General features: G+C 38.1%; 1 protein-coding gene across 4 annotated transcripts in view; it reads right to left on the bottom strand.

Annotated features, from left to right (window-relative positions):
- The window catches only part of Setd2 (SET domain containing 2, histone lysine methyltransferase), a 94,570-nt gene that overhangs the window by 29,307 nt on the left and 52,862 nt on the right, over nucleotides 1-12,401 (bottom strand). For all 4 annotated transcript variants that reach the window (XR_003844676.1, XM_021207438.1, XM_029543841.1 and 1 more), the window contains one exon: nucleotides 1,337-1,385. Coding sequence is in view for 3 of the 4 variants with exons in the window: in XM_021207438.1 (XP_021063097.1) it covers nucleotides 1,337-1,385 (49 nt within the window). In the remaining variant the exon portion in view is untranslated. The remainder of the gene's footprint in view (nucleotides 1-1,336; nucleotides 1,386-12,401) is intronic.

The raw sequence follows: 12,401 nt of genomic DNA, 5'->3' as shown, positions 1-12,401 counted from the left end.
ATTCTAGAACTCTAGAACTCTCAAAAACACGTTCAAAAAAATCCTGAAAAAAAAAAAAAAAAAAAAAAAAAAGAACTTAAAGATGTGCAAAAAAGAGAACAATGAAGTGAAAGATACCTAACCTATTCTTGTGAAAAATAAGGTAAAGGTTAACAAACACCCTGGCCTTTTCACTCCAGCAACACTGGCTCAGTGTCAGAAGGGATTCAAGAAACCAATCACAACCCACGAAGTCCATCCCTTAAGTTCCTTAAAGTTTGCCAGAAACACAACGTGAATCTGATGGACATTTCCTTTTTCTTTTCTTTTCCTTTTTGTTTTTTCGAGAAAGAGTTTCTCTGTATAGCCCTGGGTGTCCTGGATCTATGGCCTCAAATTCTGAGATCTGCCTGTTTCAGCCTCCTGAGTACTGGAATTAAAGCTATGCACCAATACACACAGCTCTGGTAAGATTTCTTAGCCTTCTCTGGTAAAGAAACACATATATCCCTCTACATATATGAACAGGTAGCGGTAAATATTGCTCCATATACCTCTAGCAATATAGATTTAAGAATGTCTGTTTGGGGTTGGAGATAGCTCTGTAGTTAAGAGCACTTGCTATTCTTGCAGAAGACTTAGGGTTGACTCCTAGTACCCATATGACAGCTCACAACCATGTGTAACTTCAGTTCTAGAGAATCTAGTGCTCTTCTCTGGCCTCTGAGGACACCAGGTACACACAGATACTGCACACTAACACATATACGTAAAACACCCATAAAGATAAAAAGAGTAATTCTTTTAAAAACACAAACCGGGTGGTGGTGGGGGGTAGAGAGATGGCACAAAGGATAACGAACACTTGCTGCCTCTTCTGGCCTCTCACAGGCACCAGCACACGTATTGTAAACAGACATGGATACAAGCAAAGCATTCATATACAAACCTAAAAAATTTTTTTTAAATGAATGCCTACTTTAAGGCCAGGAAGAGTAGCTGAGTGGTGGAGTACTTGCCTAACATGTGAGAGCTCCAGGTTCAACCCCCAGCACTGAAGGAGCAAGAAAACAAACAAACAAACACAACCAAACAAGCCTCGATATTTTAGAGGGACAGTTCAATGCAAGGTAAGTTACCAAAGCAACAACATAGGCAGTATAAGAAATATCTCCTTTGGAAAAATCCACTAGGAAAGGATACAGGTTCAAGTTTCCAAATTATTACATCCAATGTTTCATTTTTCTATGCATGCTTATTTCAAAAGGAAGAACAGTCAGGTCCTTCAGGTTGTCTCCACAATTGTGTAAAGAATTCCTAAAAAGCTTCCAAGCTATGCAAGCGTTCTCCAACCTACCTGTGCTCTCCTTTTCAGTTTGACTTTTCTTTGGAATCCGATACACCTCCTGCAAAACAAAAATCACACACACAAAAAATGAGTTAATAGTGTGAGGCGATAAGATCATAGGTTTGAAACTGGTAACATAAAGCTACAGGAAGGCCAGGAAAACACACTACGAGGAAAATAGATTGTTTTCTGAAACTTAATACATTTGGCTTTAAATAAAACAGGATCTGGCCTGATGAAAACGAGTAAAGGAAGATATATATATATATATATATATATATATGTATTTCACATTTTCCAGGGTTATATTATCTTTTTCCCCCCTTTCCTTTTGGTTTTTTGGATACAGGTTTCTCTGTGTAGCCTTGGCTATCCTGGAACTAGCTCTGTAGACCAGCCTGGCTTCAAACTTGCAGAGATCCAATGGCCTCTGCCTCCCAGGTGCTGGGATTAAGTGTGTGCTACCACCACCTGGTTGGTTGGTTGTATTATCCCACTAGTGATATAGCCGAATAAATGACTATGGCACTGTATTTCTGACAAGAATCTATTTCCTGAGAATTCTAATTCTTGAATGCCATATATATATTCATTCCTGCAAAAAATCAGAAAGAAGTCATCTACTATTTCTTTACTGAGCATATTCATAAGGACAATTCTAACATCTCACTTACAATTCCCACTAAGAGAAAAACACTTTGAAGTATAAAGACAATACCTGCTATTCAGCAAATTATTTTTGCTGGGGATGGATACCAGTTTCTCTCATATACCCCAAGCAAGCATTCCACTACTGAGCTGTGTTCCATCCCACCACTGCCACATCCTTTGCCATACTAGAGAAAAAATTTAGTGTCTTTGCACAAACTAGGCAATTCAATGTATTTTTCTATGGGTGCAAAAACCAACCCTGCTAATGGCGAAATTATCTACTTTCATAAGGGCTGTGAAGGAGGAAGAAGGGGGCAAGGATGAATACTACTATTAGAACATTAACACTCCCAAAATGGCATCTAATATTGTACCAAATTGACCATGAAGAATATATACTATGTTTTTATTATGCCTTGAACTATGTTTACTTACTTACTGGGTAATTCCTAAGAATATACTTTGCTGGTCTGTCAATTCCACACTATTCTAGTAGATGGGCATAAGTTCTTACCCAGCTACTGACTAAAGTGAGCCATAATGATGAGTCTACACATTCTCAATGGTATACAATGATACTCTCTCTCCCTTTACAATAATTGTGTAATATTAACCATACCCAGGCACCCTGGATATCACCCATGTGACCAGTGATCCAATATTGAAAAGGTACTCCAAGAAAACTTAAACTCATCTCACTCTACAATCTAGTATTTGGGGAAAATGAGAAATAGTTCACATTAGACAAATGAAGGTCCAAAATGAAATATTTAAGAAGGCATGATGGCACAGGCCTTTAATCCCAGCATTTGGGAGTCAGAGGCAGGCAGATCTCTGTGAGTTTGAAGCCTGTTGGTCTACACATTGAGTTCCAGGACAGCCAGAGCTACACAGTGAGAAATGTCTTAAAGAAAAAAGGAAAAACAACAACAACCACCATCAAAAAAAAAAACAAAACAAAACAAAACAAAACAAAAAAAACCAACCTCTTCAATATTATATACTCACTAGCAGATTAGCCCATAGATTATTATAATTTTACCTGGGCACTTATCCTACAAATGATGTTTCATTCTTAAATGTTCCACATGTATTATAATTTGAGGTTCAAAACAAACTTGTGGAGTAGAAGCAGCAGCCCAGTGGCACAATGCTGGCTTAGCATGTGCAAGGCCCTGGGTCCAATGGCCAGCACCATCGAGGAGGGGAAAGAAGAAGAAAGAAAAAGAAAAACAGCCCTCTCTTTTACAAAAAGAGCAACTCACTTGGAAGTTTGGCTACTACCTATTCAAGGTTACCATGTTTACATTGCTATAAGGGTCAAACTCCAAGACGCTTACTTGCTTGACACACAATATAGCTAATAATATGCTGGGATAGAGTAACACTAAGATTAATGCATAAATGTAGATTCCTCCATTCCATTAGCCCCAGAGCACTCCTTCCTATGTTCAAGGACTTTCATTAGAACTATAATCCTGGGGGCTGGTGAGATGGCTCAGCGGGTAAGAGCATCGACTGCTCTTCCAAAGGTCCTGAGTTCAAATCCCAGCAACCACATGGTGGCTCATAACCATCCGTAACAAGATCTGATGCCCTCTTCTGGAGTGTCTGAAGTCAGCTACAGTGTACTTACATATAATAAATAAATCTTTATAAAAAAAAAAAAAAAAAAAAAGAACTATAATCCTGTACCACAGCTGCAGAATGACTGGAGGAAGCCTTTTATATCAACCACACCCAAGACAAACTAAAATCTTAGAAATCCTTTGTTAAAAAACAACAACAACAACAACAACAACAACAACAAAACTGATGTACAGAGGGAAAGGTGATACCCACTAAACTACTCACGGCTTTTTCTCAAAGGCTCTCATACCTCCTAGCAAGATACACTCTGGGGAAAAGCTGCCTTGGCTCAGAATGTCCAGGCTCTCTTTCTCCTTGGGCTGCTTTTCCTTACTGAGAAGACACATTTCTGTTTGCTACTCTCTCTCAGAGACCCCTACAGTTGCTTGGCTGTCATCTGTGGGTACTGAGTCAGGGTTAAAGGCAAGAAGGAAAAAGATGACACTCTTAGCTGTAGTTTCTCTATTCACATTTGGAGAAAAGGAAAACTACTACTTATCAATAACCACCAATTAATCTGAAGAAGTTTAACAACTGTTTGAATATACTATGTAAATATAGGTACTCAAAAAACCAATATGTTCATTCATAAAGAATACTTAGATACACCAAGGTCCCAAGTACAGATAACACAGCTTCATTCTTTTCCATAAGATCCTGACATTTTAAGTGTTCATGAAAAAATGCTTAAAATTAAACAGACTTCAAAAGTTGGAGATCCATTCTATGATGGTTAATGTGCCATAGAAAATTACTACAAAAGATTATATCCACTGTTAACTAGCAAGATGGCTCAGCATGTTAAGGGCATCTCTGTGTTCAATTCATAGGACTCACATAAGAGAAAAAGATGACTGCAGGAAAACTGTCCTCCACACATGCACAGTAGTGCATGTTATACACATGCACACCCACACACCACTTTTAAAATTATGTGTATGAGTAGGAATGGATACATGATACAGGTGCCCACAGGTCAGAGGTATTGAATTCCCCTACAGCTGGAATAACAGGTGGTTGTGAGCCACTGGGCATGTATGCTAGGAACAGACCTCAGATTCTTAGGAAGAGCAAGGGCCATCCACATTCTTAGTTGCTGGGTCATCTCTCCAGCCTAAACTACACATTCATTTTTTTTTTTCCCAATTAACTGTAGTATAGGTGATTGTAGTAAAGATGACATCTAAAAACAAATGGAACAAATTTGATCAGTGTATACCCAAGATTAGGAGTTGACTAACTTAAATCTTCTACTTAGAATGATGTAACAATGATAAGCTAATAATAATGTTACAGTTTTAGGTCACTGAAGAAAATATTTATTTGAATTGTGCTTCCTCACATTGACTCTCAAAATAGAATCTCTTTCTTCATTCCAGTTATAAGAGAGTACTATGAGCTAGAGACCATGCTGTGCTTAACACTTATTGTAAGAGAGGCCTAAAAGAGTCTTATTTCTTCACTCCATCCAATATTTAGATTATTATTTTTCATTTCCTTAGTCCCTAGATAGTACTTCCAACCAACACACACATAAATATTCAAGTTGTAACTGCTATGAGCCAAGAACAAATCTAATTTGGTAATGCACAAAATAAAAGCAACACCATGGTCTAAAAGCATATACCAATGCCCCAACTTTGCATAGTTGAGGAAGTTTAAGGTAATTTTAGATACACAGCAAATTCCAAGCAAACTTAGGCTACTTGAGATTGTTTTAAAACAACACACACACACACACACACACACACACACCCAGAAAGATGGCTGAGCCTTCTGTTCTAAGTCTCACATATTTTTAACACTGCTAAAGAAGAGGGTATTACTACATATATATTATGTGCAAAACAGACTAAAGAAGTAACCACCCTGGATCTGCCACCAGCCAAGCCTAGATTTCATACAAAGGCAACCCTTTTTGGGTTTTGGAGACAGGGTGTCCCACCATGCGAGCTGACCTGAGTCTGCTCAATAAAGGTGTGTGCCACCACCACCCAGCCATACATTTCTAAGATCAAGTCAAATGAGAGGCTGAAAAACAAAATTAAAGAATACTAGATGTTCTACATCTTAAAAAAGAAAAAAATCCAACAGGTCAGAGGAACAAAATATAATTCTATGGAAGAAAAAAAATTAGGGCTGAAGAGATGACTCAGCAGGTAGAACATGTACTGTTCCTAAAGAGGACCCAAGTTCAATCCCCAGTGCCCATATTGAGGGTGGCTCAGAACCTCAAGTGACGATGCTCCTGATGCTGCAAGGGGTTTGACTCCTCTGCATCCTTTGGCACCAGCACCTCCATACACACACATTCATAGACATGGGATATATAGTTAGTAATTAAAAAGAAGAACGAAAGAAGTAATAAAGAAGAAGAAAAAGCTATGAGAGCACTCTTATCTCATGACAATAGAATCTGGAGAAACACTCCATCCATGGGCAGGGGTACAGCTTAACTGTAAGCATGCTTGCCTAGTACTTGCAAAACTCAGGTACCACACAGCCAGGCATGATGAGGAAAGCCTACCATCCTACCACTTGGAAGGTGGAGCAAGGATGAGCGTAAGTTCACGGTCATCCTTACCTATACAAGTACAGTATTTGAATTTGAGGCCAGCCAGAGCCATATAAGAAACTCAAAAAGGAGAAGGGGGGGGGGAAGCTTCAGACTTCAGTAGTGACACTGTAAGCTAGAGTAGTTGTAGAGCTTTGTTTGAAGGGAGGGGTCAGGATTAGGACAGAAACTGAAGCTAGGTTCTTGACCATATTAGATGCATGCTCTCCCACTAAACATACTACAGGTCCAGTCTCTTCACCCTAAATGAAATTTAACTTGAAAATGATAACTATGTATCTGCCAAACAAAAAGAAATAAAGGCATTTCTTAGCCGGGCATGGTGGCGCACACCTTTAATCCCAGCACTTGGGAGGCAGAGGCAGGTGGATTTCTGAGTTCGAGGCCAGCCTGGTCTACAGAGTTAGTTCCAGGACAGCCAGGGCTATACAGAGAAACCCTGTCTCGAAAAACAAAAAAAAAAAAAAAAAAAAAAAAAAAAGGCATTTCTTAGATTTGTACAGCCTTGAAACTGATTCTTCCAGAAGACAATACTAAAAAACCTATACAAAGACTGTGGACATTCTGTGTCATATATGTAATTGTCAACAGTATGCACTATACCATATTAGACGGTTAAAAAGTGAGAGGATGAAACATGAGCTGTGCACACACAAACACACTCTCTCAGCAGAAGCAGGTGAGTCTGAGATCTGCCTGGTCTACAGAGCAAGAACTAGGAGAGCCAGGGATTCACAAACAAACAAACAAACAAACAAAACAAGAGAAAAAAAAGGAACGAAAGAAAAAGGATTGAGCAATATGTATCAAAGTAACAATGCAAGCAAAGACCTAGCAATGTATAAGGTATGCACTGTAACAGGGGACTGACTAAACCATGTATACTTAGATCATACATCTATAAAAATTTTTCTTTATAACTAGTACAAAATACAAATGTAAAAAGCAGGTTGGGTATGATGGCAAACAAGAAGATAGAGATAGGGAGATCTGAGTTAAAAAAAAAAAAAAATCAGTCAGGTCTACAGAGTCCCAGGCCTAGCTAGACTACATACTGACTGAAAAATAAAAAATAAAAAGCTGGCCGTATATATGCATAATATGTATGATATAAAAAAATTCATAGTTAACTGCCTGAGAACAATAGGAGCTAAGAGTAGGAAAAAAAATTCCATTAAATGCATTTTGGACTACATACAAGAATGGCCTTTATAGGCTGGCGAGATGGCTCAGCGAGCAGAGTTGACCAGAGTGAGCAGGGCCGACGAGAGCAAACAGAGGTCCTAAAGATTCAATTCCCAACAACCACATAAAGGCTCACAACCATCTGTGCAGCTACAGTGTACTCATATACATAAAATAAATAAACCTTTAATAAAATGACCTTTATAAATTAAAAGTAAAAGATCACACATCTCTGAAGCAGCTTTAGGTATAGTACCAAAGGATTAGTGCTTCACCAATTGGTGAAGACCTGGTTACCTAAGAGGCAACTGCTAAGATGCTGCTGTTACTTCTTTGCGTTCAAAGCCCTCTTACTTCTTTGTGCTTTGACTGAAGCTTGTTTTTCTTATCCTTTGCTCCACAGACTCTGCTCATCTTGACTACAATTCAAAGAATCTACCTTAGCAATGCTCACTTTTATTCTCTCAATATGCTGGGATTAGTTAACTCATGAAGCAGTAAAAATTAATAGCTGGGAACTAGAGAGATGGCTCAGAGTTAAGAGCGTATCTGCTCTTCCAAAGGACTGGGTTTAGTCCCCAGCAACCACATGGTTGACACATCACAACCATTCATCACAGCCATCTGTAATAGGATCTGATGCCCTCTTCTGGTGTGTCTGAAGACAGCTACGGTATATTCATAACATAAAGTAATTTTTTGAAAAAGAAAAGAAACTTAACAGTTAACACAGTTCCTGCTGCCAAAGATCCAAAGGCCAGTGCTAAATACTTGAACAGAAAAGAAAACAAACGAATATGGAAATACAGCAGTAATCAATGAGTCAAGAGTCAGGGTTAACTCCATTTTTAGATCTGTTTTTAAATCTGATTAAATTAAATCCAGATCTAAGATTTTTTCTCACACTTTTCAAATGTAATCATATCCACTATAATGTTATAATGTTATAAACATGAAAGTCATAGTAGTACTCCTGAAGTTAAGAATGGGCTTTACTGCCGGGTATGGTGGCGCACGCCTTTAATCCCAGCACTCGGGAAGCAGAGGCAGGCAGATTTCTGAGTTCGAGGACAGCCTGGTCTACAGAGTGAGTTCCAAGACAGCCAGGGCTATACAGGGAAACCCTGTCTTGAAAAAAAAACAAAACAAAACAAAACAAAACAGAATGGGCCTTACTAATAATGTGCAAGCCGTCCAGAAAATACCTTTTGAAGCACAATTCATCCCTCTCCCATCTGATTCCTATACACATTTTTATTAGAGATGTTGCTTTAGCTACACAACAGAAAAGCTTAGATATCCATGTAATTTCAGAAGTTATGAATGTCCTTTAATGTTTAATCACAGATCACAGGCTGAAAACCACCACAATATAGGGGTGAGAGGATAATTTGAGCAACACTAAAGTAACATTGTTGCTACTATAGAAAGCATTTCACTCCCTAGCTTCTCAATTACACAATTCCATGGGCTACTTGGCAAGAAAAAAGAAGTCACAATAATTTGGGCAAAATAAAGTCCATATGAATATAGGCTTATTTAAATCAGAAAGTCAGAGTCAGCTTCCTCAGTCAAAAGCTAAATCATAATTTCATGGTGTTTTCTGTTAGGTTGAAAAGATCGCATGATATCTATGGATATATTTTCTGATTACCCATCAAACACAAAACTCACACTAGAAATTTATGCTGAGACTTCAGTTTTGCAATCAAGTAATTACAAAGTGCCAGACTACAAATATGCAACAGGGTCTTAAAAGTACAACACAGAGGAGATGCTGAAACAAAAGCTACCACTGCCTTTGCTCCAAGTACTGTGAGAGCAGAAGAAGATAGGGTCTTGAGAAACAATCATTTCCCATAGGAAACGCAAATCCTTAAGAGAAATCTAAAAGAAAAGAAAAAGAAAATACAAAAATATTAGCTGACTATGACTGCTGGACTAGAATGATCTGACAAGAAACTGTAGGAAGGTGGGGGACAGACCATGCTGTGCATAGAAGGAACATTAAGAAAAATGTAACCTCAACAGTGTAAAAGTAGAACCATTAAAGGACACTGACACAAAGTTGTCCTTCCAGAAGATGATTCTAGATACTGAGTATATCATCGACTATTTGGGGTACACAACTAAGAGGTAATTTACTCCAATCAGTACTATAGAGAAACTGTAACATTAACCTTTACTGTAACTATGGAGAAACTATCCAGAAGCTGGGCAGTGGTGGCGCACGTATTTAACCCTAGCACTCAGGAGGTATCGAGAGGCAGGCCAGTCTGAGTTTGAGTCCAGCCCAATCTAGAGAGAGTTCCGGAATATCGAAGGCTACACAGAAAAGCCCTGTCTCAGAAAAAACAAAGGACAAATGGACAGATGGACAGTAGGGAGGAACAAATGAACAAACACACAAACCACCTGGGCCACATACCACAGGCCATGACTATAATCCCAGCACCCAGGAAATAGGCACAGAATCATCACACCAAGGGTAATGTCCGGCTGGTATACAAAGCAAGTTATCTCATATCAAGATATCATTTCAAAAATAAAAAACATTAAGTGGCTGATGCCCTTAAGTATAACATGTTTAGAAAAGAAAATTAACGTCTATACAAGTAATTTTTATTATAATCTGTTAAGAATACTATAATGCACTTTGTAAAGGACATCTAAAACCATAAATCGAATCTGTAAAGGCTAAAAAGATATTCCAAACAAGGAGAACAGTATGGCTGAAGATATGCAAAGGTAAACATAATATGAACATATAACATGGCTCACATAGAAGACATGGGCTGGAGCAATGGCCCAGCAGTTAAGACATTGACTGCTCTTCCAGAAGTCCTGAGTTCAATTCCCAGCAGCCACATGGTGGCTCACAACCATCTGTGGCCTGTAGGCATACATGAAAGGAGACCACTGTATACACACTAAATAAATCTTTAAAAAAAAAAAAAAAAGACAGATACAATGTTCATGTCCATGGGCTTTGTTCTTTTAAGTACTTAATTTACATTCTGTAAATTAAGGGGTTTATGCAATGCTACTACAGAGATCTCTTAGTCTCATCAAGAAAATCAAGGTTAATATATTGAAAGCAAAGAATGAGAGCAAGAAGCACAGGGTGTGCATTCAAGTGTTAGATCAGATGCAGTATGACCAACTTAACCTGCATAACAAAAGAAATCTATGTATTGTGTGAATGTATTAATAATGCATGGATGCGCATACCACCAACACACATGGAGGGCACATATGAAGGTTCTCTCCTTCCACTGTGTGGATTCCAATATCACACTCAAGTAGGTTCTCAGGCTTGGTGGCAAGTATCTAATTTAATATTTAATTAAAAATTTTACATATATAGTTTCCCATCAGAAAAAATTAGTGTGTGTGTGCGTGTGTGTAATTAGGGGCTAGGAAGGCCAGGTACAAACTGAACCTGGAACAACATGCTATGTCAGAAATTTTAAAACGAAAACAAATCAAAATGAGACAGTAGCCAACAAGGAGTTTTCACTGGCTAAACATGAGGTAACGTAAGCATCAAACGTTGAAATTAATACAGCATAATCCACTCAAGAGAATGAGAATCCATGAGTCTAAAAGCACTTTTAGGCAATCAGTAACTCGGATACATTCCATGAAAAAACAACTTTACAGAGTTCTGAAATTGTTCCCCATGTAGTATTTTTTTTTTTTTTTTCACCTAAAGGAAGGAAGATAGTGTCTCATGTATAGTCACACTTGCCTGGAATTGGAATTGGAATTGTCCATGTGGCCCAGGCTGGCCTAGAACTTATGATCCTTCTGGTGATGACATTACAGCATGAGTTAATAGTAACTTTAGAGAAGCCCTGCAGACACTTTGGCAATCTGACTAAAGCTGACAATTTCAGTAACAGAACCACTGAGTGCTTTGAAGAACACGGCAATATTCCTTTTAGGGACATGAATGTAACTTAACATAATTTTGCAAAAATTAACATTGTAGAGTCTGAATACAGGGCATGGAGGAATTTTTAGCCAATTTTCTATTTATTTATCACTAGAACATGTGTATCATGTAGAACACATACAGGACATTCTTGGATGTTTCTAAGTCTGAAACTTTATTTGGAATTTAAAACTCACTAGCTAAAAAAAATTTATGTGGTTTGATCTATACTAGAAAATTCTCAAGTTACTGACAGGCTTGTCATGGTCCTTAGAAGTCTCTTCCCATTAGGAAATCCTTTCTATAATGTTTGCATTACTCTTCTGCCACTATATGGTCTCACATTGGAACTATGTTTTCCTAAATAAAGTCAAGACATAACTACAAAAATTACCTTCACAGGCAATAGAAAAATGAATATTGACTTTGAGAAAACAAAATTAATGACTCACTCACCCAAATGTATAAAGTAAAAATTACTTCACTTAGCAAATTCTATGCTTTATCATTAAAATAGGTTTTGGTAAACTTTTTCTGGAAAGGACAAAACAAACATTACAATCTTTATCACTTCTCTGTGGAATTACTAAAGTCTATCACTAAAGTAGTCACAGCCAATATATAATATACAGTATAATACACAATCATGGAACATAGCCACTTTGGAAACAAAACCAGCAGTGCTCCAAATCTCTAATTGCTATTTTGCCTTTTGAGACATCATGACCCTTCTCCCTCAACCTTGGGGAGATTACAGGACACCACCAAACAAGATGGACCACTATTTAGATACAAGCAGTTTATATAACAAAATGACTACTAAATAAAGAGTGACCTTAGCCAGTGATGGCGATGCCTTTAGCAGAAGCAGTGGCTAGCGAGTTTCAGGCCAGTAGGAACAACACAGTGAGACCCTAGCTTAAGTGGGAGGGCAGGGAAAGGGCAGACACCTCACTGCTAAGAGTGATGGCACATACCTATAATGCACACCTCTAATCCTCACATCTGAATTATTATAGCTAGACCCTGTGTCTTACAAAAACAAGCAAAAACAAACCAGTAAGAAGTTTTAGAACATTTTTGTCTTGAAAAAAAAA

Source organism: Mus pahari, chromosome 10 (assembly GCF_900095145.1).
Source record: "Mus pahari chromosome 10, PAHARI_EIJ_v1.1, whole genome shotgun sequence".
Classification (NCBI taxonomy): Eukaryota; Metazoa; Chordata; class Mammalia; order Rodentia; family Muridae; genus Mus; species Mus pahari.
Note: the sequence above shows the minus strand (reverse complement) of the source record. Positions and strands in the feature narration are given on the sequence as shown.